The sequence below is a fragment of the Oratosquilla oratoria genome, chromosome 6 (assembly GCF_046742065.1).
Source record: "Oratosquilla oratoria isolate Oo_2021 chromosome 6, ASM4674206v1, whole genome shotgun sequence".
NCBI classification, from domain to species: Eukaryota; Metazoa; Arthropoda; class Malacostraca; order Stomatopoda; family Squillidae; genus Oratosquilla; species Oratosquilla oratoria.
This window is the reverse complement of record NC_134782.1, coordinates 35,992,070-36,019,469: the sequence shown is the minus strand read 5'-3', so window position 1 is coordinate 36,019,469 and position 27,400 is coordinate 35,992,070. Positions and strand designations below refer to the sequence as shown.

Here is a 27,400-nt window from a genome sequence, read left to right as displayed (position 1 = left end):
AAATTTGAAAAATTGAAACGACAGTCATTTTCATCGCAAGAAATGAAAAATAAGTACACAAATAAATATATAAACAAATGATTAGATAAGCAAATAAATAAACGAATGAATAAATAGATATACAACTAAATAAATAGACAAATTAATAAATAAATTAATAAATGATTGAATAGATAAATAAATAGATAAACGAATATTCAAATAAATAGATAAACACGTAGATAAATAAATAAGGAACTCCAAAGAAATTAGATCCAATTTTTAACAGCTTTTAAGAACCAGGAAAATATACACTTATATAGATTAATTATCAGCCTTATTCTTTGAGAGAATATGGACGATACTTGCCTGTTATAGGCTCGGCTCTCAAGCTCTCTCACTTAATTAATTTTTCTTGGAATATCATCCTTATCCTTACCTGAAATAAGTTTCTAGACTGTATTGCATGACGACGTATCGGTCGGCTATTCCGTGCAGGTGAGGATTAGACGACGCACGAAAGTCATCCGGGTAAATGTTGCCGAAGCCGGCAACAGGCAGACCCGACTCATCCAGGTCAGCAATAGTACGTATCGGTTTTTCGTAGTTCTGCAAAATCGATTTTTCCCTTAACAACTCTCTCATGGTTGGAGCTATCTTCACTCTTATTGTGGCATTGCAAATACATATGATACAGGATAGTGTGAGATAGCTGTTGTTTTTAGCATAGTATAGGAATATACCAAAAGGAATGTGGTATTTTATATTTTCTCTGGTGAAGAAGATATCTATGAAGTCACCTTCGCCATCATGTAAGCCGTCAAGTTGCAGGAGAAGCTGACGGCGGCCACGAATCCCATGACCATCAAGAAGAAGACGAAGATTCTGAGTCTCTTCTCTGGTTGCCGAACGCTCTGGTTTGTAAACACGGCCACCGTGTACAGCAGAGATATTTCTAGGCTAAAAAAATAATAATGATAGCAATTATATGATAATGATAAAAGATTTTTCTCGATATCTTACAAATAATCATATAGCAAAAGAATGTTCATTTTAGGTGCAGTTTTCGTCAGCACCAGATATCAGGCGATTCGACTATGTCGACATTTTGCGCACATGCTCTTATCCTGATTCTTTGCATTCGATCTACGCAGGCAAGAACGAAACAAAAATTCTTTCTGGTTAGATATGACTGTGAAGCAAAGACGGAGCGCAAATTCTTTATGATCAGATTTGATTCTGAAAACATGAATCTAAATTAGTGACAACGCGCACTCGGTGTAAAGCAACGAGAAAGGAATTACTTAGAAAATTTCCAGTCATCTTTTTTGACGTTCAGCCTGGTGAATGCAGGGATGAGCAGTATCATAACGCCGACGGTGCAAGCGAAAGCGACCCAAACTTCAGTCGTGAAAGGAAACGTCAGAGATTTCCACTTTGGCGTTTCACGCGGCGCTGGAGTGCAGAAACAAGCAGAGGCGAAATTGTATGGCGACGTGTAGGTAATTCTTGTGTATCTGTTCATATCCACAAAAACATTGGCAACACCCATGTCTCCTTCTTCCAACTGGACCTGTAAAGGAACAAGACAGAGCGGGTGCAATCTTCATGAACAGACAGTAGAAAGATTAAAATCGAAAAAAGTAGAAGAAAAGAGTAACTTTCATTCGCGACATATTAATAATGTTCTGTACCATCCATTAAACCTTACCAGACCGGATTAAGCCAATGTGTCGCGGTGCAAATACTGTATCATTACCCAGTTGATAGATGGGTGATCCTGAATTGGACTATGAAGTTTGCTCACTTGGACCCAGCTCAAAGGAAGTTCGTGACATTCTCATGATTCTGAATCAATTCCAAAGTTCCAGACTCCTTCGAAGTCTGTGGCTGGAATTCTGGAGCAGTGGTTCCCAAATTATCTTACATGACATTCCAGTTTTGCTTCCAGCTGACCCGCAAGCCACCCTCCCCTTACCTTTTTTTGTATTTTTACGAAATTATATATATTTTTCTATTCATATATTTACTATTTATATCTTAACAGAAAACGGATTGGGGTGACTGGTAGAATTATATTTTGCACGTATGTAGCGACAGATACTTGTTCTTGGGATGATTTCATTATTCTTATTAAACAATTATTTTTTATTTCACGCCTCTCACACCCTAGTTTGGGAACCAATGCAATAGACTAATAAATACAACCACAAGGTTAAAAAGTAGTTGATCTTCGTCATATCAACAACAAAATATAATAAAAATTATTAGTAAATCAGTCCAACAGATCTTTCGGCCCATAATGAAACTGTGAATTCTTATCTCTGAATTGCATCACATCTACGGGAAACTAGTCAGTTTATTATATTAATTTCGAATGAATCAAAGGTTTGATGACGTTATTCTATTGCTTTCCTTATATTATGTATATATTTTTAAATGTTTCCTTTAATTTCTTGGACAAATTTAAGTTCATAAACTGTGACGAATCCCACCTGACTATTCCTATCTAGATGTTATTAAAATACAATGTATATACAATTATGATATAATCATATTGATATGATAAAATGTCAATATACCACAAAATTTATATAGTTTTAATTTTGTGGGCCGCGCGGTGATACAGTAGATACCGTGTCAAACTCATAAGCAGGAGGTTGTGAGTTCGATTCCCGGGACCCACTGCGTGATTCTCACGTTGGTTCCGACAGTCCTGGCCAGGCGGGGAGGCGACCCAAACATTGGCCTATAAAACCCAGGGGTTTCTCACTTCCCATTTCGTGAGAGTGGGATGGCGAGTTTTAGGCGAGTTCAATCCTGGGTATCGTTTCCGTAGATTATCACACTCAATTTCCCTCATTTACCACAAGGATTAAGAGTCAAATCGATTACGGACCGTCTAATCACGAGGGTACGGGAGTCTGTACTTACTTTGAGTGTCATCCCTGTGTAGGTGTTGTTTGGTAGGAGATAACCCCAGAGATCGGGACCCGGGTAAGTGAGCCTCGACGTGAAGTTGAGGATCTGAGACAGGGTCCGGACGACCTGGACATCGATACCGTGTGTGCCGACGAACACGTCGTCGTCGATCACCGTTCCGAAGCTCGTGGGCGGGTAAGCGAACATGAAGACCTTCAGCGGATAACCTCGGAGGTTGTTGAACTGTGAGGTGTTGGGAAAGTGAAGGGAAACTACCTCGGACATTGACCACATGATTTCATCATCATTATTATTATATACATATTTTCTAAATGGATTCGTCTGGATTTAGGCACCTTAACTTATACTCTATGGAAAGACGTAGAGTGCGGGTTGATCTAATAGCAATAGTAATAATTCAAAGAGGTCAAGGGTGATGCAAGGAGGGACATCATATCAAGACAGCAGGGCAGGACTTGTAGTAATGGATCTAAAATGGAGAAATTTAGGCTTAAGAAGGAAACAGGCAAGAACTGGTTTACTGAGAGAGTAGCTAACGTATGGAATAGACATAGTAACGATGTACTGAGCGCTGAAACTATCAGTTGTTTTAAAAGAAAATTACGTAATACTATGAATACGGATAATAGGTGGTAATGGACATGGAACTGCCTAGTGTAGGTTTTATGGTCTCTTGCAGTCTCCTACATTTTTGTGTTTTTAAGATTTTTTTTTCCTTTTTAATGGATTGGCTTAGTGATAACTATAAAGATTATGTCCCAACACACAAAGAAATTGTTTATTATTGTCGTTTTCTTTCTCCAAAATTTGCTTTATCGCCTCTTCTGCTACATGAATTTAGTTATGATGGAACCCCAGTGATGATTGAGTCGGGCATTTCAATAATGAGGCAATTAGTATATGCTGTACACATACAATTAAACATATACATATACAAACAAATACGCATATGCATATACAAATTCATATACATATGTATACGCATATACATATGCATATGCATATACAAATTCATATACATATGTATACGCATATACATATGCATATACATATACAAATTCATATACATATTCATATGCATATACATATACATATACATATACATATACATATGCATATGCATATGCATATACATATATATACATATACATATACATATGCATATACGTATACATATACATATACATACACATATACAGTACATATACACATGCTCATACATATGCATATACATATATTTACACATATACATATACATATACATATACATACCCATAGACATAGACATACACATACACATATACATGTACATGTACATGTACATGTACATGTACATGTACATGTACATGTACATGTACATATACATATACATATACATACACATATACATATTCATATACAGTGCATATACATGTATATATACATATACATATACATATACATATACAGTACATATACACATACATACATATGCATATAGATATACACGTATACATATACATATTCATATACAGTACATATACACATACACATACATATGCATATACACATACATACACATACACTCATTGTAAGCATATACACATACACACATTATCCTTTCACTGCGGAAAAAAGGACACACTAAATAAATATAAACACACTATACGACAGATGAACTAAATACTCGAGTCACGAAGAAGTTTGTGCAATCCAAAGAAGGAACTCACCTTCTCCGGGAAGAAGTCACGCCGGAGATTTGGAGTCGTCGAGTTGGTGAATCGTCCGAGGGGGCGGAATTTTTCGTAGCTGTAGAACCAGTGGCTGAAGACAGCGAGATCGAGTCCTCCCGAAGTGGGACTGTCCTCACGAAGAAAAGGAGCTTAGTATTTGTGGTCTGTGTGGGCAGGTGTACGGTCATGCTAAATGTGTGTGTTTGGTAGGTGGATAGATAGATAGATAGATAGATAGATAGATAGATAGATAGATAGATAGATAGATAGATAGATAGATAGATAGATAGATAGATAGATAGATAGATAGATAGATAGATAGATGGATGGATGAATGGATGGATAGATGGATAGATAATATAGATTGATAGATAAATAGATAAGAATATAGGTAGACAGACATATAGATAGATAGATAGATAGATAGATATATATATATATATAGATAGATAGATAGGTAGATATGTAGGCAGATTGATAAATAGGTAGACAGATAAAAAGATAGATATATAGATAGATAGAGAGATAAATATATCTCTGGGTGAATATATAAGTAGATAGATAGATAGATAGATAGATAGATAGATAGATAGATAGATAGATAGATAGATAGATAGATAGATAGATAGGTGGGTAGGTAGGTAGGTAGATAGGTAGATAGGTAAGAAGATAGATATATAGATAGATAGATGGGTGGATAGAGAGATCAATATATCTCTGGGTGGATATATAAGTAGATAGATAGATAGATAGATAGATAGATAGATAGATAGATAAGAATATAGGTAGACAGACATATAGATAGATAGATAGATAGATAGATAGATAGATAGATAGATAGATAGATAGGTAGATATGTAGGCAGATTGATAAATAGGTAGACAGATAAAAAGATAGATATATAGATAGATAGAGAGATAAATATATCTCTGGGTGAATATATAAGTAGATAGATAGATAGATAGATAGATAGATAGATAGATAGATAGATAGATAGATAGATAGATAGATAGATAGGTGGGTAGGTAGGTAGGTAGATAGGTAGATAGGTAAGAAGATAGATATATAGATAGATAGATGGGTGGATAGAGAGATCAATATATCTCTGGGTGGATATATAAGTAGATAGATAGATAGATAGATAGATAGATAGATAGATAGATAAGAATATAGGTAGACAGACATATAGATAGATAGATAGATAGATAGATAGATATATACATAGATAGATAGATAGGTAGATATGTAGGCAGATTGATAAATAGGTAGACAGATAAAAAGATAGATATATAGATAGATAGAGAGATAAATATATCTCTGGGTGAATATATAAGTAGATAGATAGATAGATAGATAGATAGATAGATAGATAGATAGATAGATAGATAGATAGATAGATAGGTAGGTAGGTAGATAATTAGATAGGTAAGAAGATAGATATATAGATAGATAGATGGGTGGATAGAGAGATCAATATATCTCTGGGTGGATATATAAGTAGATAGATAGATAGATAGATAGATAGATAGATAGATAGATAGATAGATAGATAGATAGATAGATGGGTAGATAGACAGATTGATAATTAGATAGATAGATAGATAGATAGATAAGTAGGTAGATAGATAGATAATAGGTAGATTGATAGATATATATATATTCAGTGTGTGTGTGTATGTGTGTGTGTGTGTGTGTGTGTGTGTGTGTGTGTGTGTGTGTGTGTGTGTGTGTGTGTGTGTGTGTGTGTGTGTGTGTGTGTGTGTGCGCGTGCGTGCGCGCGTGTGTGCGCGCGTGTGTGCGTGTTTGCATGTGTGTGTGTGTGTGTGTGTGTGTGTGTGTGTGTGTGTGTGTGTGTGTGTGTGTGTGTGTGTGTGTGTGTGTGTGTGTGTGTGTGTGTGTGTGTGTGTGTGTGTGTGTGTGTGAGAGAGAGAGAGAGAGAGAGAGAGAGAGATTGAGTGTGTGTGTGTGCTAAGCTTGAACAGGCGAACTGCACAACCAAACTGAGTATGTATGGGCTCTTGTACATAATTTGTCATCGCTCATGCCATCTGCTCAGACGTGATTATCAATTAAGATTCACCAAAATCGAACCCTTTACTCATAAAAGTCTTGAATTCGTATTTATTATACAATGGCGAAAGACGAGGAATTTACATACTATGCAAAAACAACATTCATTGTTCTTCTGATCTTTAAAGTTGTTGCTAATGTCTCCAACTGCTGTCGTGATGATCCAAGAATTATGTATTTCCCTTGGAAGTCCCATCCACCATCATCAACTCTCAGATGATTCCAGAAATAGACCATAGCTTGGTGAGAAAAGTTGAGTTCCTCTGGGATTTTGTGTTCTTCGAGATATACAACATAAGCGTCACATTTAGACTGACTCCATAGTACTTGGTCGAACATACAGCAAGCGGAGATGTCAAACATCTGAAAGTGAAGGATCAATGAGGAAGGATTTGTTCAGAAATATATCACTCGATCGAGTTTATTGTGGAATCAAAGGATGACGTCATGTCGTCTAAATGTGATGTTACTATGTCTCAAAAATTCTGTCGATTTCAGCTTCAGGAAATTCAAATTTCCCAGTAATTTGAATACGAATAGCCTCAAGGGTTAAACAATTTAATTTCCTTCCATAATCTGCAATGGTAAATAGATTCATGAAAATCTTTACATATACTGTCTTCTCACCTGCAATGGTCGTTGTAGACTGAGAAGCGAGTCGTGCACAGCTTCGAAATACTTGTCGTCGGGTGAATTGCCGATACGAAGAAGATTCACACGACAGTGCAGAAGATCTTGAGTCAAAAGATACTGCAACATATTTCTCGTGGCTTGCCAGAGACTGTTGGTATTCGTGAAACAATTGGAGAAAATTAATTCATATGTTAATTAATATCAGGATTCAAAACAAAGAACCTACTGCTATTCTACGTAAAGTCCAGATAAGGAAATTCTATTTCATTCAGTAAAGAAAAAAAGCGACGTGACGTCAGGCACATTGAGTATGAGAAGACAAACAAACTTATGACACTAAAAGCAATAAATATCCTAAAAATAAAGTCCTATTAAAAAATCTTACCATTAAGCTCTTGAAGGTAAAGGTCAAATAACCTATAGAATTTTGGTTCAATAGTGTAGTATGAGCCATCGACTTCTTTCTTTCCAAAGTAAACAAACCAGATGTCAGTTGCCAGCATCCACACAAAACAACAAACTCACCTCGACTGCTGCGTCGAAGGAACCACAAACTTTGGTGTCAACGATTTCATACTCTCCGATGATGACACTATCACCAAAACCACCGCCAATGCACAAACTCTTCTGGAAAATTCCATAAAGAAATGAACAAACATTGCTATTATCGATAGGGTTCCATGTTAGGCCAAGCCTGCCGTGCGCCCACAACATAGTATATCAATGTCATTCGGTTTCCGGACCGGGTTGAAGCTATTTCATTCAAATTCAATTTAATCTACCACTTTTTGCAAGAAACATCCTCCTTAATAAAACGTCTTCCCAATTTCAACTCTTTTGAATGGCAATGATTCCCGGGTGGTAATATTTGTGTAACCATCAATACACTTATTACCAAGGTGGTCCGCTCTGACTTCACTCAGTCTCCTTCAAATGTACTATAACTTGACAACGTCCCGTTGACTTCAGTCCCCCGTTGTTCCTATTCTTGATTTCTGTATCATAGATCAATTTCGCTCACCACCTTTCTGTACTAGCCTACTGTGGTCGTAGTATGCAGAATATAGTTTTTTTTTCTGATACTGGATCTACAGCTTAGTTTTATGTATAGGCATATACTTGATATGCTAATATTACATATATGCTTGTAAATTAATTCATGTGCACGTTATACATGCAAGTATGTATATAGTACATGTATGTGTTTATTTGTTACTGTTAAATTTGTCTTTCAAATAAATCATGTGAATCAATAGGTCCTTTTGTTCTTGATAATTCAAACAAAACTTATCTTTGTCCTCACCTTTGCAAAGCAGCCATATTAAACTACAAATATAACGCTGACGCGCCAACTGTCGACAGTTAAGAAACGATCACCATTTCCTTTTTGGTAGCTTGTGGGAAATGCACCTTAACCCCTCTTAGCACCAACAATTTATAGCCATTCTTTTGACATTTTTAGTAAACGACTTGAGACCAATTGCACAATAGTTAATTGTCGACATTTCTCTTTGATGTTTGTTGACCGACAGGTATGTCAAAAAAGAGTTCCGGAAATGTTGAGTCGTTGCGCCAGAAGTTTGCCTTCGTTACGCAACAGACCTTATCACTAGTTATCATGTCCAAATATGTTACTCTTAGCTGAGCCGAACGAATTTTCCGTAATGCATACCATGATAGGGATTAGCCATTGATGATACTTTCTTTGACATATTGTGTTTAAAAGACTTACCCTGACCTCAGTTTTGGAAATAAAAAATAGATAAATAAAAAATCGTTAGATACGCTCCTTTCGTGGTGATTTCAGAGATCCTAAACTCCTTAGCATGGGAGCACATTCTGTGAATGGCTGGTGATTAATGATCGCAATTTGACGAATTTATGAAATGTACACACGATGTATAGATAACTTTGTATAAAGATGAAAATACAAGTTGGCAGAACTATTTCACCAGTCATCAACTTTTTATCTATTATTATTTTTTGTATGTTTTCTGGAAGAATACTATGCAAAATCCGAGGCGCGTCAATATTTGGAAATGTTTCAACGGATGATCCCCTACCATAAAGCATACGGATGCATCAGATCGAGAAAAGGAATTTCTTTCTACACATGGCTGCCGTGGAACTGTCAATCTTCCGAAAGATCGAGTGCAACAAATACTTTAGATGTCATAGTCACACACACACACACACACACACACACACACACACACACACACACACACACACACACACACACACACACACACACACACACACACACACACACACACACACACACACACACACACACACACACACACACACACACACACATAGTCCTACTTTTAGTTCAAGAACTTTTTTAGAAGCAACTCATCCAGATAGTTTTCAGTTCTTCATGTTTGTCGTGAAAGATCAAGTTCATGGTTGTTTCAACGCTATTGTATTACGCATGAGGCTACATCAATTTATTTCGAATAGTGGTTCCCAAACTATCTTATACGACATCCCCCATTTTGCTTCCAGCAGACCCGCACGTCACTCCCCCTTTTTTGCATTGATATGAAATTATGTATACATTTTTCTATCTACATCTTAAAATATATAAGGTTAGGTGGCTAATAAAAGGTTGGGGGTGACTGATAGAACTATACTTTGCACGTATGTTACGGAAGATACTTATTCTTGGAAAGTTTTCATTATTCTTATTAAACAATGGTTATTGAGCAGATGTCATTACTCCCCCCCTCCTACCATTGTATTCTCCTCACGCCTTTCTGGTGGGGCGCGCCCCCTAGTTTGGAAACCACAAAATCTAGAGCGTATGAAAATACTGGTGGCATTGGTGGCCAAACAAGAAGTCTGAGGACCACAGTCGAGTGGCAGACTCGTTCCCCACGATTTTTTTTTTTCTCATCTCAAATAACTTCAGGGATTCAGGGACATTGTCAACGCTGTATCGATCAAACATCGTGAAATAGCGAAGGATCATTATGAACTGGGCGAGACTCGAACTTGGTCCGATCGCTGAATTAGCGGTGTGTGTGTATTTACCTAGTTACCTAGTTGTATTTTACGGGAAGGGGAGCTATGCTCGTGGTATCCCGTCTTCATATCTCGTTTTATCTAGACTGTTTTTAAATTCGTGTATTGTTTTTGCACACATCACTTTCTCATCTAAATTGTTCCAAACGTCTATTACTCTGTGGGGAAAGCTGTTCTTTTTCAGGTCTCTTCTATAACTGTCTTTCTTGATTTTCTTTCCGTGTCCTCTTGTATTTCTACTATCCCATTTTATAAGATCCTCTCTATCAATAGTTTCTATGCCTTTCATACATATACCAAAGGCTCTTTCCCCCTTACATGGGGCCTTTCATGATTCAATAAATAATTATCAAGTTTCCTCTCTCTTCTTTGCTCTAATGTTTGTAGCTCCACTACTCTTCAATAGAATATCTCTTTGACTCTGTTTTCTTGTTTTTTCCTTAGCTTCTAGTCTTTATGCTTTCTCATCCTCTCTTTCCTCTTTATTCATTTCTCTTTTTTATCCATACCTGTTTATATTGATCACTGTCTGCTAGTTTCCCTGTTTTTGCTAAGATACTCTCTGCTGTCGTTTGTGACCTGAATTTAACCTTAATTGGTCTGGTGTTGTCTGTATTGTATTTCCCCAGTCTATATATTTATTCTATTTCTGTCCCTGTTTCTGGTTCATCTTCTTGAACTACTTCTAATATCTTACTTTTTCCTTTTCCTCCTATATTCTTGTAGTCCTATTTAGATTATACTTCTCTTCCATCCCTAATATAATTACACATTTCTTTTTATCCGCTAAGTCTCTTACTATATTCTCCTTCTCCCTCGTCACTTTCATAACTGTGTCCTTAGTTTCTTTCATCTACTGTTTCACTATATCTCTAAATTCAATTTCATTGTTCTCTTGTATTTTTTTCCAACCACTTACCTCTTATGCTATGGAGTCTTTATTCTCTTTATTATTCCTCTTTTATCCCTCATTCCCATTAGCTGTCTTTTTAATTCTTCTATTTCTTTAGTTATGTTTTGATTCTCCTTCTTTAGTTCTTCCAGTTTATCAACTCTTTGTGTAACTAGTGTTAATTAGTTAAACCTGACCTCCCATGCTTCATTAATTTTTTTTTTCCCTCCTCTAGATTTACTAGTCGGGCGAGGTTGTCATCTCTTCCCTCATCAAACCCATAAAAGCAGTTATCCTCTCTTTCCATTGAACTGCTGTTATCTATATTTCTGCTTTTGACAACTCTGCTTCTCTGTTCTCCCTCGTCTATGAGTTCTGCACTCCTTTTGTTTACACCCCTTCTAACATCCGGGGCCCGTTCGTCCCCTTCCTCATTTCCTTCCATTTTCCTCAGCAATCCTTCCCTTTCTCCTTTTTCTTCACCTTCCCACTACACCACGAGCTTTCCCCTTCCCTACTAATACAACAAATGTACTCCCTGGTTGTTGAGATCGATGAAACTTGATTTTTTCCTGGAGTTCCAAACTTCGCTGTCACTTCGACCGACGTGTGTGTGTGTGTGTGCGCGCGCGCGTGTGTGTGCAACCACAGGTGTCCGTGCTAATACACACTGCGAATTCGACCTGTTACAATGCTAAGAAAAAAAGGGCGGAAGTATTCGCCATCCACAGCCTGTGATCTCCCTGCAACATTCAATTATAAAGTTCATCAGTAATGAATACTTGTCCTTCCAGACAGTTGACGTCACAGTTTTCAAAAAAGTGATCTGACATTAACACTCACATTTTCCTACTGATAGATTCAAACGCGCTAATTGGTTTCTTCAATCAAAAACCTTTTGAGCAGATCGTTTTTACGTTCCTCCTCCTCCCTTCCCCTGCCGCCATTGCACCTCGCCCCTCGCGGTGACGACTCGCCGTGTTGTGTAGTTTTGGAAACATATACACACAAAAAAACCGCGTTATTTGCATTTCAGACGTCACAATTTAGTCAAGCATATGGCCTAATAAATTAACCTTTCATTTGAATGCTAATGAACAGAGCTTAAGTATATAAAGATGATTATAGATTAATCTAATTCAGTCTACAATGTGTCTGCGTTTCCAGGACCACAATGCCTTGCTCCATTTCAAATTGCTGGTAATTCTACAATATCAATACAACATATATAATCTAGCTGGAGAATTAACGCTTTTACTTGTCTAATATTGATCTAACTCTGTGTCTCCTTCAGGATCGTTGTCGTTATGGCGATGGTGGCGTTCATGCAGGCAGAGTCGTTGACAAAGATACTGACATCACAGATTGATTCTCTAGACAGCAAGTGTGTTTAAATCTAGAGAGCATCTAGGCTACTCTTATATATGGGAATATTATATATGAAATACTTGTTTAATCTAGGTGTAATACTCGATATATAACATATTAAAAGAACTGAAATAATGTGCGTTTCTGAATAGAAAGCCCTCTGTGTGAATACTTTTTCCATAACTTGTTTTACTTTTGGTGTGAGACTGATATTCAAATTTAAGTTCGGGGAATCATTGTGCCCCCCACCCCCGGCAACGAATATAATTTCTGGTTTGACCCTGCATGCATGCACGCACGCACACACACACACACACACTGGATATGTTTGCATGAAGGTTCTGCAAAGGCATAAGACCAAATCAAAGAGAGGCAATAGGGAAGGTGTAAGGATGCACAAGGTTGGAAAATCTAGTGAGGGAAGTGAAAAACTAAACGTAAAACAACGACAATGAGTTTTTCATCAAATAAAAATGGTCATTGATGGCTTTAGATATGTATACTGTACTTACATTAAGTTATAGACATTAGTTTTGTAGACGTTTCAAAGATACGAAAACTATCCCTATTTCACAATATTAAAAAAAAAAAATTAGGACAAAAATCTAAACTAACAATATTCGGAAAATGTACCAAAAAATGGCAGGAACTTTACTAATATAATCGAACTCCCACGAGTGAGAATTAATTCTGTCGCTATGTCGACAGTCTTTGGGCTGCCACGAGAACCTTACTCCATCGCGTTCTTACCAACGATCTCAAAGAATGTCGTCCGAGTTTGGTCGAGGTTGGCGTCGACGCTCCTGACGACCCTCTCCTTCGCGCGCTTCGCGACTGGCTCTTCCAACAGCAACGTCCTCTTCAGGCGAGTAATGGTACTTATTTGGTTTACTTTGTCAATTTGAGCAATTCTGCAAGGTCCACACATTATGTACGTTTCCATGCCTCCACTGCGTTCACAAGGGAACTATGACTCTCAGTATGGCCTGGTCTGTCCTCAACCTTGCTCATAAACTTGACTAGTACACACTTGATACTCCACTGTGGTAGTAGGGGAGCTTATAGTCAAATACAAAATACAGAGGCATATTTTCCTCAGGTTTTAATTCATTAACGGTAAACAAATAAATAAATAAATAACAATAATTACTTGAATAACGAACCATACTTTTAATACTGTTCAGGTTGATATATGGGGCGAGTAGAAGATTCATCGCAATTCATCCTTTCAGGTGTATTTCGTTATATGATAATTTCTCTTCGTAACGTACGACTATGTGCTGTTTTCCAGATGATTCAACTGAGCGACTGCTGCAAGATAAAGGAGATACGCTGGCGACAATCTGTGTGTGATGCCTATATCATTTACATCACTAATAGTCCCTCACCTGGGTCCAGGAACAATCAGACCACAATGAATCAACTTCCAGGTCTAGAGGATAGAATCATGGCTACTTTCCACGATTTTCTTGAGTCTCAAGATAGGGTGTGGGACTTTGAGGGTCGGTATCTCTTCTTTGGGTCATCAAAGTCTCAGTTGGAAGCCATCTCGACCACCACTAAAGTCTACAAAAGCATGAACGCGATTTTTGTCCGGTACGTAAGCTTTGAGTCTTCGAGTCTTTCAGTCTTTTGAGTCATCTGAACTTTCTTTTCGACCATCTCCAAACGGGCATGCCATCTTCGAAGCAGTTAACTGTCCTATCACGCATAAATCCCCATCCATACAATAGACTATGATATGCAATGTGAAACACTTCAAACTGAATGATGTAGTTTGAGCGTGTGATGTGTAATGTCACAGCGCGGGACAGATCTGGGCCAGAGGCTTTTTTTTTCCAACATATTGTGTACCAGTAGCATCAGGGCTTCCAGTCGAAGTGGAGGGTATAGCGCGCATATGCTACCATCGCTTCATCATAAGATGAAAACTAACTTCTTTGGTTTACGTTTTACTTGGCTTGTCAAAGCAGCCGTAACTTCACTCTTGATGCTAAACTATCACTTATTATAACTTCGTTTATTTTTTTCTAACTGGTAATTATACCATTGACCCCAAGAGGGTGATCTTCCAGCCTACCTCCAGAATGCAAACTAATAAACAAGCTCTTATTAATTTCATGTTAAGGGTGCCATGTGTAAACTGGTTTGTTTTGCAGTCCCGACCTAACTGGCAGCCGACTGGAAGTGTACACGCACTGGCAGTACAGCTGGAAGCCATTCCGTTTCATTAGTCTAATATCAAACAACACATCGTCCATAAATGTTGATTTCTTCCCGGACAAGGTAAATTCCCATTACAGGCATGTCACTAATTAATTGTGCATAGTTTCGCTCAGACTGAGTCAAGAATAATATATCCTGTACCATCTTGCCTATCAAAAGAAACACCATAGGGGGACAGGACCTTCATTAGTAAGACCTCTCGCTTGTAACAGCTTTATCAAGCACTTGATAAAGCTATACCAAGCGAGAGGTCTTACTAACAAAGGCTCCGTCCTCACTTGTGGTGTTTCTTATAATAGACTTGTCGGCAACTACATACACCATCTTACCTCACCAGGTCACCGACTTGCAAAGGTTTCCGTTAACGGTCTTCATCTTCGCCCACGCCCCCACCAGCTTTGGAAGTACCACTCCTGAGGGCGAGTTCGTGCCTGTCCATGGAATGGACGTGCTGGTTATTCGGACCCTTGCAAAGGCCCTCAACTTCTCCGTCATCTGGCGCGACCCTGGACCTCACAAATGGGGGTTTCTTCTTGAAAACGGCACATACACAGGCATCGTGGAAAAGGTTGAACGGGTGTTAGTCCTTGCTATATGGATACAAGTAATTATGTAGGGTCTGATATATCGTTATAAGAAGACATTATTAAAGATCTTATGTAAGAATTTAGCAATTCATTGATCTTTTTTTTTCAAACAGATCAGAAGCGAGTCTGGAGACTTGGGCCTTGCAGACATTTTCATGGACCATATTAGGACAAACTACATAACTTACACTAGCGCCTACACCTTCGATTCCTCGTGCTTTCTGACGCCGTCACCCATCGAAGTCCCCAAGTGGCAGGCACTCACGTTCCCCTTCACCCTGAGCGTCTGGATTGCTTTGTTCTGCTCTATGGTCGTTGCAACCCTCCTCCTTCCTGGCTTCGCTAGGATTACTATTGGGGATGAAGACAAAAGATTCTCCAGGTAAGTCTTGCTTTTCCACACGCGAAGACTCCTCTTTTCTCTCTCCTCTCTGGGTGTCTTGATAGACTGGGTGTCCAGCGGATGATAACAAGACATCTTCATTCTTTATCGGTATATATTCATATATGGTGTGAAATCTAAGACATGTCTAGTTATATTGCTTTTTCCAGATATAAAATGGTTTCTTCATTAGACAGGCAAACTTGGCTCAGGAAATAGAATTACATCTTCCATAAAGAACTCTATCAATAAAATGCATAACTTGCTAATCCACAGACACCAGCTTCCGTTGCAGACGTGATGGCACCCGTTTTCTGTCTTTCGGTTGGCATGTGCAACGCAACGTGTCTCCACATGCCCTATATTTTCCAAACACGAATGCAAATTATATGATTTTACATACCTATTAAGAAAGTTAAAATATGCGTGACCGACATTGGAGTTGACAGGCTTTCTCTCCTGTTCTCTTTTATTTTTCTTCCCACGACAGTCTGGCAATATCTCTGCTGTACACGGTAGCCATGTTTACCAACCAGAGCGTTCGTCATCCCGAGAAGACTCTCAGAGTCTTCGTCCTCTTCCTGATGGTCATGGGATTCGTGGCCGCCGTCAGCTTCTCTTGCAACTTGACTGCATACATGATGGTGAAGGTATGCGAGTTTATTTCCTAAATGTAAGAGTATTTGGGTATTTTGCTCGTGACGGGAGACTCTAGGCGTCTTTCCTATGACGGATTCTGCGTGCGCCTTATTAGCAAAGCTGGGCGCGTTACCGCGGACAGGTAGTGCATTACCGTCAATGCGTTATCGAAAAAACTGAGGTACATTACCGCCAATACGTTACCGATTTTAATTTCCTTTAGACTGACTTTGATGAAAAAATGAAATGGAGAAGTATTTACTTCTTACGAATATTCTCAATAAAATAATACCTAATCTGCTACATTAATATTCCCTATTCTAAAACATAAAATAACCAGAGCTGGGCACTTGCGCTACCGCTAGCGTTACTAACGCACTACCAGTCCGGTGATAATGCGCCCAGCTATGCTTACTAGCATTTCTGGTGGGTTTACTATATACTATAGCAGGGGTCTGCAACCTCTGTCAGGCAGCGGCGGCGCCACGAATTTTTAGTTGGGGAGGCTAAGGGGGGTCTGAGTAAATTTTTGGGGGAGCTAATAGTAATATGATAATACACATATATTATCCTCATTTCAGAAGGGGAGGGGGTTAATGGTAGGGCTAGCACTGATGGCTGACGAATCTTTAGCCCTGGCAATTAAAAATTCCACTTAATAAAATTATTTCAACGAGTGTTTTAAAATTTCAATTTGCTCTTTTCAGTTGGGGGGGCTGTCCACTTTTTTTGGGAGGCTAAAGCCCCCCCAAGCCCCCCCTGGCGCCGCCACTGCTGCCAGGCGCATCACCTAACAAGGATGACCCTGGTACGCCAGTAGGCTTAATCTTGCTACAGCGTCGAAAAATAACATCACTACTTCAAATAAACAAATTGCCACGATTAGAAATCAAACTAAAGCCAAATCATTCAGGATTTATCATTTACTGACGTTAACTTGCGGACTAAGAAGCTGTTGTCATGCAGAGTTATACACATCAAAGAAACTGGCACAATCTCATGTAAAGGTTGTCGACTCCTGTACGCGTCAGGTCGTGGGCGCGTTACCACCGGACATGTAGGGTGTTACCGGAAAATCTGGGGTGCATTTTCGTCAATGCGTTACCAATTTTAATTACCTTAGAGTGGTGCATATATATATACACACACGCGCGCGCGGTAACGCGAACAGCTCTAAGGAAATTAAAAACGGTAACACATTGACGGAACTGTACCCCAGATTTTTGGGTAATGCACTATCTGTTCGGCAGTAACGCACTACCTGTCCGGCGATAACGCACCCAACTCTTAAACTGAAGAAAAAGCCAAAACTGGGCGCGTTCTTTGGTGCGTTACGCTTTAGTTTGGCCCCGGTTGGTGCTCCCAAACTATCAAAGCTTAAGAGACAGGAGGTTTATACCGAAATATAAGTCCGGTAGGCCACATACTATACCAAAGAAACATTTCGTAGGCCACATACTATACCGGCACCTATAACCTATATTGCTTTAATAGTCTGGGAGCGCTAACCGCGGTCAAACTAAAGCGGAACGCACTGAGGAACGCGCCCAGCCCTAGAAAAAGGTTCCATATTGATGGTACAATAATGAAAGGGTGATTTGAACTTAAAGTAGAATGTTTAGTAACAGAACCTCGACAGTCAGACCTAACAAAGTATCATTCTTGCTTCCAGGCTTTTGAAGATCCAATCACGTCCTTCAAAGAACTTGATGAATCTGGGCTGGAGGTGACAGGATTCGGGAACATCTTTAAGAAAGAATTTGGAGAGTCGCTTGATGTCCACATTCGAAATCTGGCTCCACGATACGAGCCTACAAAGAGTTTCGATGATGACTTTAAGTAATGACCATATGTTTTACCTATATCTTTACATGTTTCATTTCTTACTTATTTCAATCTTATCATCTGGGACGATCAAATAATTTATATGGTGCGAAAAATATGTAGGATTGTTAATGCAAAGGGGCTGATCATAGCAACAGAGAGAAAAAGTCCCCAGGCTGGATAGGACAGAGTTATGTATTTTTAGTTCTCACATCAAATATCTGCTAAAAGGAAAACGTTCTTAAATTGTATTTGTGAGAAATTTCAAAGGGGTAGAAATTCTGTCCTGTAATTGATTTCTGGCAAAATTTCAAAGGAATATAATTCAATCCAGCATAATGATATTTATTCTTTATTTTTTTATTTATTTTAAATGATGGGGCATCGATACTGAAAACACGAACTTTGCTGTTCTTTACTTCTAGTGTCGTTTTCTGCGGGTTCTTGCTCCCATAACGCACCCTCCCATACCAACTTATGAGCTTTCGCTCCACATGCTTTTTTATCTTTATATCTTATGTACAGGCGGGGAAAATAAGTTCATTTATATTTAAACTTTCATGTATTGGTTCACTTATGCGTGACTAAAGTGTCGGTTCACCATGGTCTTTGCTATACCCGGTTCTGTAAACTTCGCTCGTGTCGAATTAAGATTTGACAGTTTATATCTATATATATTGACTTATTAATCGGATAATAAGGCTGAAGTAAAAAACGTATTGAGCATATTTTCTTAAGTATATTCGATCAATTGGTTTCATTGTACACTTACGAATCTGAACAACGGTTTTCGAGTGCATAAAATTTAGCAAACGTTCGATATTTATTTATTTGTTCTCTTTTTACCAGGAGAGTCTCCCGAAGAGAAATGGTGGTCGTAAGCAATAAACAACACCTCGAGTACGCGAAAAATGTCCATTTCACAAACAGTCGGGGAGAGTCAACGGTCCGCATCCAAGAGGAATGTTTCAATTCCTTTAATATCGCTGGGATACTTCCCAAGAATTCCCCACTCAAGAAAAACATTGACAAGGTATTTACCCGAGTGTCCTAACAGTCTGTATGTTCACAAATTTATTTATATATATATATATTTTTTTTTAACTTTTGGTACTCTTCCGGTGAACGGAAACATTACACAGAGGAGACGGCCATCCTCTGGAAGCAAAATAAATAAGAAATTAGTTCCTTCCCCTCTCACACTATTCAGAAGCCAGCAATAGCAATCATTTTCTCATTTTGTCACATAACCTAGGTGCTTTTCTAAGTGTCATTCTGTCAGTGCTTTTTGCATCTTTTTTCGAATGGCCCTATCATTCCTCCCACTGTTGCAGTCAAAGCCTCCCTTTCCTTCGTTATATTTAAAAAAAAAAAAAAAAAAAAAAAAAAAATTCATCCATCTTCCCCTTACTACCTTTATATTCATTAGCATCTGTCTATCCCCTTTACCTTTTCCTCTATCAGATTCCTTCCACACTCCCCACTTTTTTTACATCTATCCTAAACAATGTAATTTCCTAAACAAGCAAATTTCTCATTCCTCTTCACTTTAATTTAACATTCCTATTGGTGGAACACTTCTATCTATAACACTCACCTTTGTTCTATTTTCTTTTTTAGTCACTAGTCTCCTCTGTGTTACTCAACTAATGTCCTAGTTATTTCTAGATCACTGTTCAAGAGGACACCTGCTGAACATACCAAAACATACACAAAAAGAAACATGTTGGTTAACAAATTTGCATGTGATGGAGTGGATTTTTTTCCTTTTTTTCTAGAAAAAAAAAAAAAAAAAAAAAAAAAAAAAAAAAAAATATATATATATATATATATACAGTATATGTATATATGCATGTATATATATATATATATAATAAATAAATAAAAATAAAATAAATAAATAAAATAATGAGATACTACAACCATTTACTTCACCGAAATAATGAACTTGTTATCCTTGACTGGAAGCTGTCCTGAGACTTTTTTTTTTTTTTGTTCTTCCAAGGTTTTCATCAGGCTTCTCTCTGGAGGTCTCACAGATAAGTTCTTTCAAGATTCCCTCAGGTTTGCAGCATTTGACAACCTTAAGGCAGACTCTGGGGACAACCAGGAACAAAATCAGGCTGACCAGATAGATACTTCTTCGGTAACACAGGTGGATATCTTACAATGTGTGCTAAGAATCAAATATTTTTTCCACTTTTTGTTTCTTATGGTGCATTATCAACTCTGATTTAAGTATCTAGGATCTACTGCTCACAAAACTGTGGTTTGCAGTGATTCATTAGACATTCCAATTTAAGCCTGAAGGGACTATTTACAGGAATTTGTGTAAACAACATATGCATAAACCCTTACTGAAATTTTGAATGATCCTTTCCTTGCAGAAAATCACACTGGAACATTTACAAGGAGCTTTCTATGTGTTTGTTATTGGCATCCTTCTAGCTTCTATTGTGCTGTTTGCTGAAATCATCTTCTACTAATGAAGACCATGATACCAGCCAGACTTCCATTGGAGATCACATGGTCTCACAATCAACAATCTTTTGAAAACACTTTGTTCTCTCTCTGGATGTGCAACCCATGTTCAAATGTCCATGTACATCACTTTTTAAGCTCTGAATTGGTTGGTAGGAAATCTCTTCACTTTGTAACAGCATCTACACACACCAATTTTATAGCCAATCAATCAATCCATCTTCAGGTGTCTGGGCAATGAACCCACAACTTATTGTAATCACAATTTGTTCTTGCATGACACTTGCACCGTGTGTACAAACAATGCTATCTTGATGTCTTACTCTGTCTTTCCATAATTAGCTTATTTTCACCAAAAGAAGCCACACAGTTAAATAAAACAATCCAGCATGGACCATAAAATAGTACATCAAGGTCTCTTAATTCAACGCTCACCAACCCCCACTTGTGTGGACGTTTGGGCCGAACATAAACCCACTTTGGGAATTGGTGGTGTTTTATGTCCTGGGCCAATTCCTACAGTGGGTTTATGTCCTGGGCCGAAGGGTCTGCACAAGTGGCAATTGGTGAGTGTTGGATTAAGAGACCTAAGTGTATGGAATAGGTCATTATCAAACTTCCTCAAAATCTGTTTGAAACCACAAAAAACTATGTCTAAACCAGGTACAGGTTTTCATCACTATTATGCTAATTAATTTTTGACAGTGCTTAGATTTTATTTAATCACTCTTGTTAATTCCATTTTCTGTATCACTAGCTCAAAATAATTGGATAATCACAAAAAAAAAAATTAACATCAGTGAAAATATACATTAGACTGCTGCACTCACCTGTCACAGATCCATCTCTTGAACCATTAAAATAATGAAAATCAACAATATGAATTTCCATAACCTCAACTGAGTATGACCCTTTATATCCAGAATGTGCAGATCTATTCCAATTTGAGAACAAGGAATCATACTGAAAAGGTTTACTCCACATTACCATGCATTCTGATGTTGCTCTCTGCAAAGGTCACTAACCAGCCATTGTGGGGCAAGGTCACAGATGCATATACTTGCTGTTTTCTTTAACTCACAAGCTAGCTTGTGATAAGCTGGGGTATCCTTGATGATTGCCACTCATAGATCAATATCCCATTTCACAGAAAGAAAAGGGGTTGTTAGTTATATTCTGTTGCCTTTATTGTGCTGCTGTTGTATGTTATATTTCATATTTTGGTCTAATTAGTCAAAGATGTTTACAATTTGGTTGGGAGTACTGGTTTTGTAAGTTGTGGATGATGATTGAGGAATTTGTGTTTTTTTGCTCAAAATCTGGTGTAGTGTCATTCTTATTTGGGGAGTTAAATGACTGGATAGATGGTTGTTGCAGTGTTCCGTAAAGTGGTATATGGGGTAGTGTGATGGGATCTTCACATTGGAAGGTGGGAGGTTCATTTCCTGTCATGAGGAAACTATATGTAAAGCAGGAATGTTCTTTCTTAGGTGTACAAATGACATTTCAAAACAGTCACATTGATGTGGGGATGACTATCAATGTAAGTGGGGCTTGATTTCTTTTTTGATGGTTTGTTGGATGTTGTTTCCAATGTCCTTGCCATATATTTAGCATTGAAGAGGAAAGTTCTGATAATGACTGAAATACTGCCAGTCTCAGTCACCACATTCCACTTTGCAAAGACTTCCATGGTGGGAATTGACCCCAGGAGACATCACGAGGAAGTTATGAGGCAGTACTTACCTTGGGGCTGGAGGAAGACAGCCCCCCTGTAGATAATAGGGTGAAGTAATAGTAATAATTGTTGCTATGAGTTTCACCGACTGGAAAACACAATTCCACAGTAATTGGCAATAGATCTAGGAAGCTACCACAGATCTCTCTGGGAAGAAACAACACCGTTGTCTGTGTTGTATTAGTATAAGACTGTTTCTATGTTACCAGCTTAAAGTAGAAGAGGGAGTGGGAGGGACAGCTGCTGGATGTCAGCTCTCCACATGTGAAAAGGAGTATGGTTGAAATTGAGAGAGATTCTGGGTCCAGCCCAGACTAAATGTCAGCCCAATGGGCTTGCACCTCCAGATGGTGGCAAGAGAGTTGACCAATTCTCAAAAGCAGGTATCTATCATTGGTCCCAAGGAGGAAGTTTTGATGGCAACTGAATATATAGTAAAGTCGGTCTTAATCCCTACAGCACTCTTAACATTGATTCTCTTGTTGGCATGAAGAACCATGTCCCCCTTCCCCACCCACTGGGAAAAATAGAGGGATTCTCAGTAAAGTAGGAGGACAAGGTATAACAAGGACTGAATATGCTGTTGGTCATTCATTCACTACCTCACACTGAGCAACGACTTCCCTGGTGGAAGTCAGTCCTGAGGGCTACCACGGCAGCAGTTAGCTTTTCTTCAGGAAGGGGAGGAGAGCCTTGCCCCTCAGCAACTGAAGTTCCTATTCAAGACTATGATTCTTATACTTTAATAATTTTCCTCAAAGCTCAGCATACTTGGAACTTTTGACTTTGCATAGTTAATAATTTGTTTACACACATATTCACACACAAAAATGATTATGTAAATTTTCTGACAAGGATACAAAAACAAAATGGACAAATTAGAAGGCACAACATTATGGATATTTTTATACATGTGAAAACAAGGTACGAAATTTCATTGTGGCAGAATAAAATAGTAAGGATTGGAAGTAATTTAACATATATATACTAGTAACAATATTGTGCATCATAGTTTACACAAATATACATTACCAAATAGGTTACCAAAATGATGGTAATAAACCCTTTGACCATGTTTCTTATTTTGGGTTATAACTGCTAAGAATATCCTACATCATAAATATAGTCCGCATGAAGAGCAGGGAGGTTATACCTCAAAATCTAAACAAAATCGGTCAAAATGGGCTGAGCCAATTCTAAAAATCTTTAGATTTACATACAATACCTTGGTGAAAAATAATTCTATATTTTTTTCTTCAACACCAAGTACAGTGCACATACTACAATATATTTACTTACTACAGTCATGTCAAGAAAATAATATATATATATTTTTTTTAAACAGATTTCTGGACACATGACAAACAAAGACATGGTCAAAGAGTTTTGGGTTTACGGGATTCACAAAATGCTGCTATGTGACAAAAATGTGAAACTTCACAAGCATATTAAAATTATTTTGACAATCACATATATGTACATAAAATCATAAAATAAGTAAACATGATTTGCACTCATACTAAATTACAAGAGGCCATTAAAGAAAGGGTAAAAAACTGTATATCAAAGTGTTCAGTATTGAGTAAAAATTGAAGCATTCTTGCAAAGCAGTGTTGTACATGGGAAGCCCCACACAAATATAGTATCTTTGTACTACTGCATTCTTGGATTTTAGTGAGGAACATTCTTGTACAATGCACTCCACTCAAGAGCACTGGACAGCCGATATTTGGTCTTTTGAGGCTTTCCTACTTAAAATTTGCATATTTCACACTGCCTAATTTGTTATTAAAAATTTAAAGTGTAGTTTCGTACAAAAATCCAGTTAGATGTTAGGAATTCCTTATTCTGTTTAATGTACAAAATTGTGGTTAAAATAATATTTTTGGCAGTTACATAATTATCCTATCAAGTGTTTGTATACATGTAAGTCTACTTGGCTTTTCTCTCAGCTGAGAGACTGGCATCTGCAGATGCCTGCTTATGGTGTCGCTGCTTTCCACAAGACAGAAAGATCCACTTTCTGACAATAAAACCTCCACCTTATCTTATCCCTCATAGGGATGCAGCCCTGTGGGCTGACACTTGTTCCCAAAACCAGGCCTGAAATGCTATGTTAACAAAGATATCTATGTGCTCAGCTGGTGGCTGTTATGAGTTATCTAATAATTAGGGAGTCACTAATGGGAGACTCAAAACTAAAAGTATTTTGACTCAACGTATTTGAATGAAATGCACAAAAACATTCTAACCTTTGCTTATACAAGCCCACTACAGTATCTTTAATGTTTCATTTCTTATTTTCCTATGATTAGGATGACCCTTCATGCACGAGGTGCTGAGGTGGGACATTAAACAAGTTATAATTGTGGATATGGGCCTTTGGTGTATGTATTACTTCCTTTTTCAACATTTCAGCAGTTACCTAATCTGTGAGGTTGCTTGTCCTGACAATCTTTGTTGATGTTATATATATATATTATATATATATACACACACACACACACACATCTTTTTTTTTTTCTTCATCTTTATCTTTTCATTCAAACCTTCCCTTTTACTTGTTCCCTTAATAATAAATAATTACTACCTCAGTTTTCATTAACTGGAAGCCCCAGCCCTCACAGTGGCTGGCAACATTCCTTGGGCCCTCCCATAAATATTTCTAGGAAGTTTTTACTGTTGTCTGTGTTGTACTACTGTGGCACCTTCTATGTCATTAGCTTATGGTAGTATTAGGTTGAGACCGGTTGCCAACTGTCCGATCTTTGCATGAAAAGTTGGAGGAGATCACGTACCGAACCCCAGGGTTGTAACACTGGACTTAGATCACGTACCGAACCCCAGGGTTGTAACACTGGACAGAGGTGAGTTGACAGGCTTTGAAAATGGGCAGCGGGGAAATAATTCTCACTGATGTCAGGCTTACAGGACCTGTCACTGGTCCCAATCCTTCCTTTCTAGTTACAGTGATGCAGTAGTTAGACTGTTTGCCCTTTGATAAAATTCTTCAGATTGCATCTTTCCCCATGGACTTCAAATTGTGTAGCTAACTGACTAATCATTGCATATTCTCTACAGATTCTATTTATGTTACCATCAATTCAGTAAAGAAAGGCTAGCAAAGGGGGTGGAATGAAGAAGCAGGTGTACTGAGCTCAGTAGTAAGGTTGAGAATAAGGTGGATTGATTTGAGTAAATTGGAGCCCTAAGATAGATGAGGAATGCCTAAAGAGTGGGGAAGAGAGTTCAAAACATAGGAATGAAGACTGAAGTAAGTGAGGTGGGGGGAGGGGGGATCTGGTGTGTGGGGGTAGATACTGCTTCATACCCTATTCTATGGTAAGAGTTGAACTATCTGTGTAAATGCAGAATGGGGAATGACAGGGTAGGTGAGAACATACTTGTCTGATGTCAAATAGTTTGGATTTCCAACAGTTTAGCCAAGGCAACAGGGACATACAAGGGTGATTACATTGTAATGTATTTCATCATTGATGGACTAATGACATGTACCTGCTACTGGTGCTCCTTCAAGATGGGAATCAGATAATCATTGCCTTGCCATTCATCTTCAATACCTGTCAACACCTTCATCTTTACCTGGTGGTACGACCCCAAGGAGACAGTGTCTCCAGGCTGGGCTCAAGATTCTTCCCTTCCAACTTTAACTGTATTTCATAAAAATTTCACACAAGAAGAGCTGACAACCAGTGATTAACCCCTCCAAATACACAGAAAATGTCCCACACTATACAACACAGACAAAAGTCCAATGTTTCTTTCCAGAAAGATCTCTGGAGGGCCTCAGGACCCTTGCCAAGCACTGTAGGACTGCAGGTTTCCTGTCAGTGAAAGTTGAAGAACCAATTATTATCTTGTCTTTGACAATTCACCAGCATGTTTATCCTCATAGACAACACTGTACCATTACTGAGAACTGTTTTGGGTTGAGTTGGGTGGGAGGTCAGGATTAGCAAGTAGGTGGTATGGGTACATAAGGAAACATGACATTCCTAACTTGTGGGAATGTTGGTAAGTCAGAGGGTCTTTTGTTCATAAGGGGAAGAATAAAACTTGTGTTGGTTGGAAGAAAAATGTTAGCGTGACTGATTACATTGTTAGTCTCAGTCACTATCACTACCTCACATTGAGCAAGGACTTTGTAAGGAAGACCATAAGATGGTGAAGCAGCAGCTTACTCTCCTTCAGGGAGGAAAGCCTAGTCCTACTGCAGAGAAGAGCTCATGTTAGATAAAGGCTGCTACAAAGAACTGCCCAAGATGAAATTCTGTCCTCTCACCCAATCATCCACCATCATTATGTCCACTACCTGACAGCATAGGCCACTCAACATTAACTTTATAACAGGTTTAGAGTACAGGTTACCTAAGAAAATGTAAATTTTATCTTTATCACCTTTTCAGCTCTCAATAACATGAAGAGCAAACAATAAACAAACCTTGGACTGAACAGTAGCAAATCATGTGCCTCCCTATGCCAGCTACCTCGGTTATATGGTCAAACACCTTGGTAAGCACATGAAACTGAGTAAACAACTTACTGATGCAAAATCTTCATCTCACTCATGTGGTTAATCAACATGCCAGTGAGTGATATGGATGTCACACATCCATGTTCATCTAAAAGCCCTGTTCCCCATTCTAGGAGTGGCTTTCCATTAGCTCTGGGAATACAAGAAGGGACAAAGTTCCTTGCTAATAATAAAGGGGAAAGACAGAACTCAAACTATTATTAGCTTGGTGACAAATCTATGTTGTAATGTTACCACTACACAAAACCATCACCACCACTACTTACACCACTCACATAGAAAGAAATACCCATGTTAATAAAGAAAGAAAGGAAAAAAAAAAAAAAAAAAAAAAGTACTGA

General features: G+C 38.2%; 3 protein-coding genes across 3 annotated transcripts; 2 read left to right on the top strand and 1 right to left on the bottom strand.

Moving 5' to 3' along the window:
- Positions 1-414: 414 nt before the first annotated feature.
- LOC143025990 (glutamate receptor ionotropic, delta-1-like) lies at positions 415-3,195 on the bottom strand. Its single transcript, XM_076185974.1, has 4 exons — positions 2,914-3,195; positions 1,284-1,552; positions 780-939; positions 415-588 (listed from the first exon to the last, which is right to left on the bottom strand). The coding sequence occupies exons 1-4, from the start codon at positions 3,193-3,195 to the stop codon at positions 415-417; spliced, it is 885 nt and encodes a 294-aa protein (XP_076042089.1).
- A 10,130-nt stretch (positions 3,196-13,325) lies between these two features.
- Positions 13,326-18,304, top strand: LOC143025989 (uncharacterized). The gene is made up of 7 exons (XM_076185973.1): positions 13,326-13,496; positions 13,919-14,223; positions 14,787-14,913; positions 15,191-15,457; positions 15,554-15,822; positions 16,313-16,472; positions 18,134-18,304. Exons 1-7 carry the CDS (start codon positions 13,326-13,328, stop codon positions 18,302-18,304), a joined length of 1,470 nt encoding a protein of 489 aa, XP_076042088.1.
- A 196-nt stretch (positions 18,305-18,500) lies between these two features.
- LOC143026162 (uncharacterized) lies at positions 18,501-20,548 on the top strand. The gene is made up of 2 exons (XM_076186169.1): positions 18,501-19,318; positions 20,291-20,548. The coding sequence occupies exons 1-2, from the start codon at positions 19,154-19,156 to the stop codon at positions 20,516-20,518; spliced, it is 393 nt and encodes a 130-aa protein (XP_076042284.1). The 5' UTR covers positions 18,501-19,153; the 3' UTR covers positions 20,519-20,548.
- The last annotated feature ends 6,852 nt before the right edge of the window (positions 20,549-27,400 follow it).

What these genes read in the sequence shown, in the direction of transcription:
- LOC143025990 (XM_076185974.1), bottom strand. Translation starts at nt 3,195, where the DNA reads ATGTGGTCAATGTCCGAGGTAGTTTCCCTTCACTTTCCCAACACCTCA. An exon ending in ACACAGGGATGACACTCAAA is followed by an intron (nt 1,553 to 2,913) that starts GTAAGTACAGAC and finishes GTTCCTTTACAG; the next exon opens with GTCCAGTTGGAAGAAGGAGA. An exon ending in GATGACTGGAAATTTTCTAA is followed by an intron (nt 940 to 1,283) that starts GTAATTCCTTTC and finishes TTATTTTTTTAG; the next exon opens with CCTAGAAATATCTCTGCTGT.
- LOC143025989 (XM_076185973.1), top strand. Translation starts at nt 13,326, where the DNA reads ATGTCGACAGTCTTTGGGCTGCCACGAGAACCTTACTCCATCGCGTTC. An exon ending in TCCTTGCTATATGGATACAA is followed by an intron (nt 15,458 to 15,553) that starts GTAATTATGTAG and finishes TTTTTCAAACAG; the next exon opens with ATCAGAAGCGAGTCTGGAGA. An exon ending in CTGCATACATGATGGTGAAG is followed by an intron (nt 16,473 to 18,133) that starts GTATGCGAGTTT and finishes TCTTGCTTCCAG; the next exon opens with GCTTTTGAAGATCCAATCAC.
- LOC143026162 (XM_076186169.1), top strand. Translation starts at nt 19,154, where the DNA reads ATGGTGGTCGTAAGCAATAAACAACACCTCGAGTACGCGAAAAATGTC. An exon ending in TCAAGAAAAACATTGACAAG is followed by an intron (nt 19,319 to 20,290) that starts GTATTTACCCGA and finishes TGTTCTTCCAAG; the next exon opens with GTTTTCATCAGGCTTCTCTC.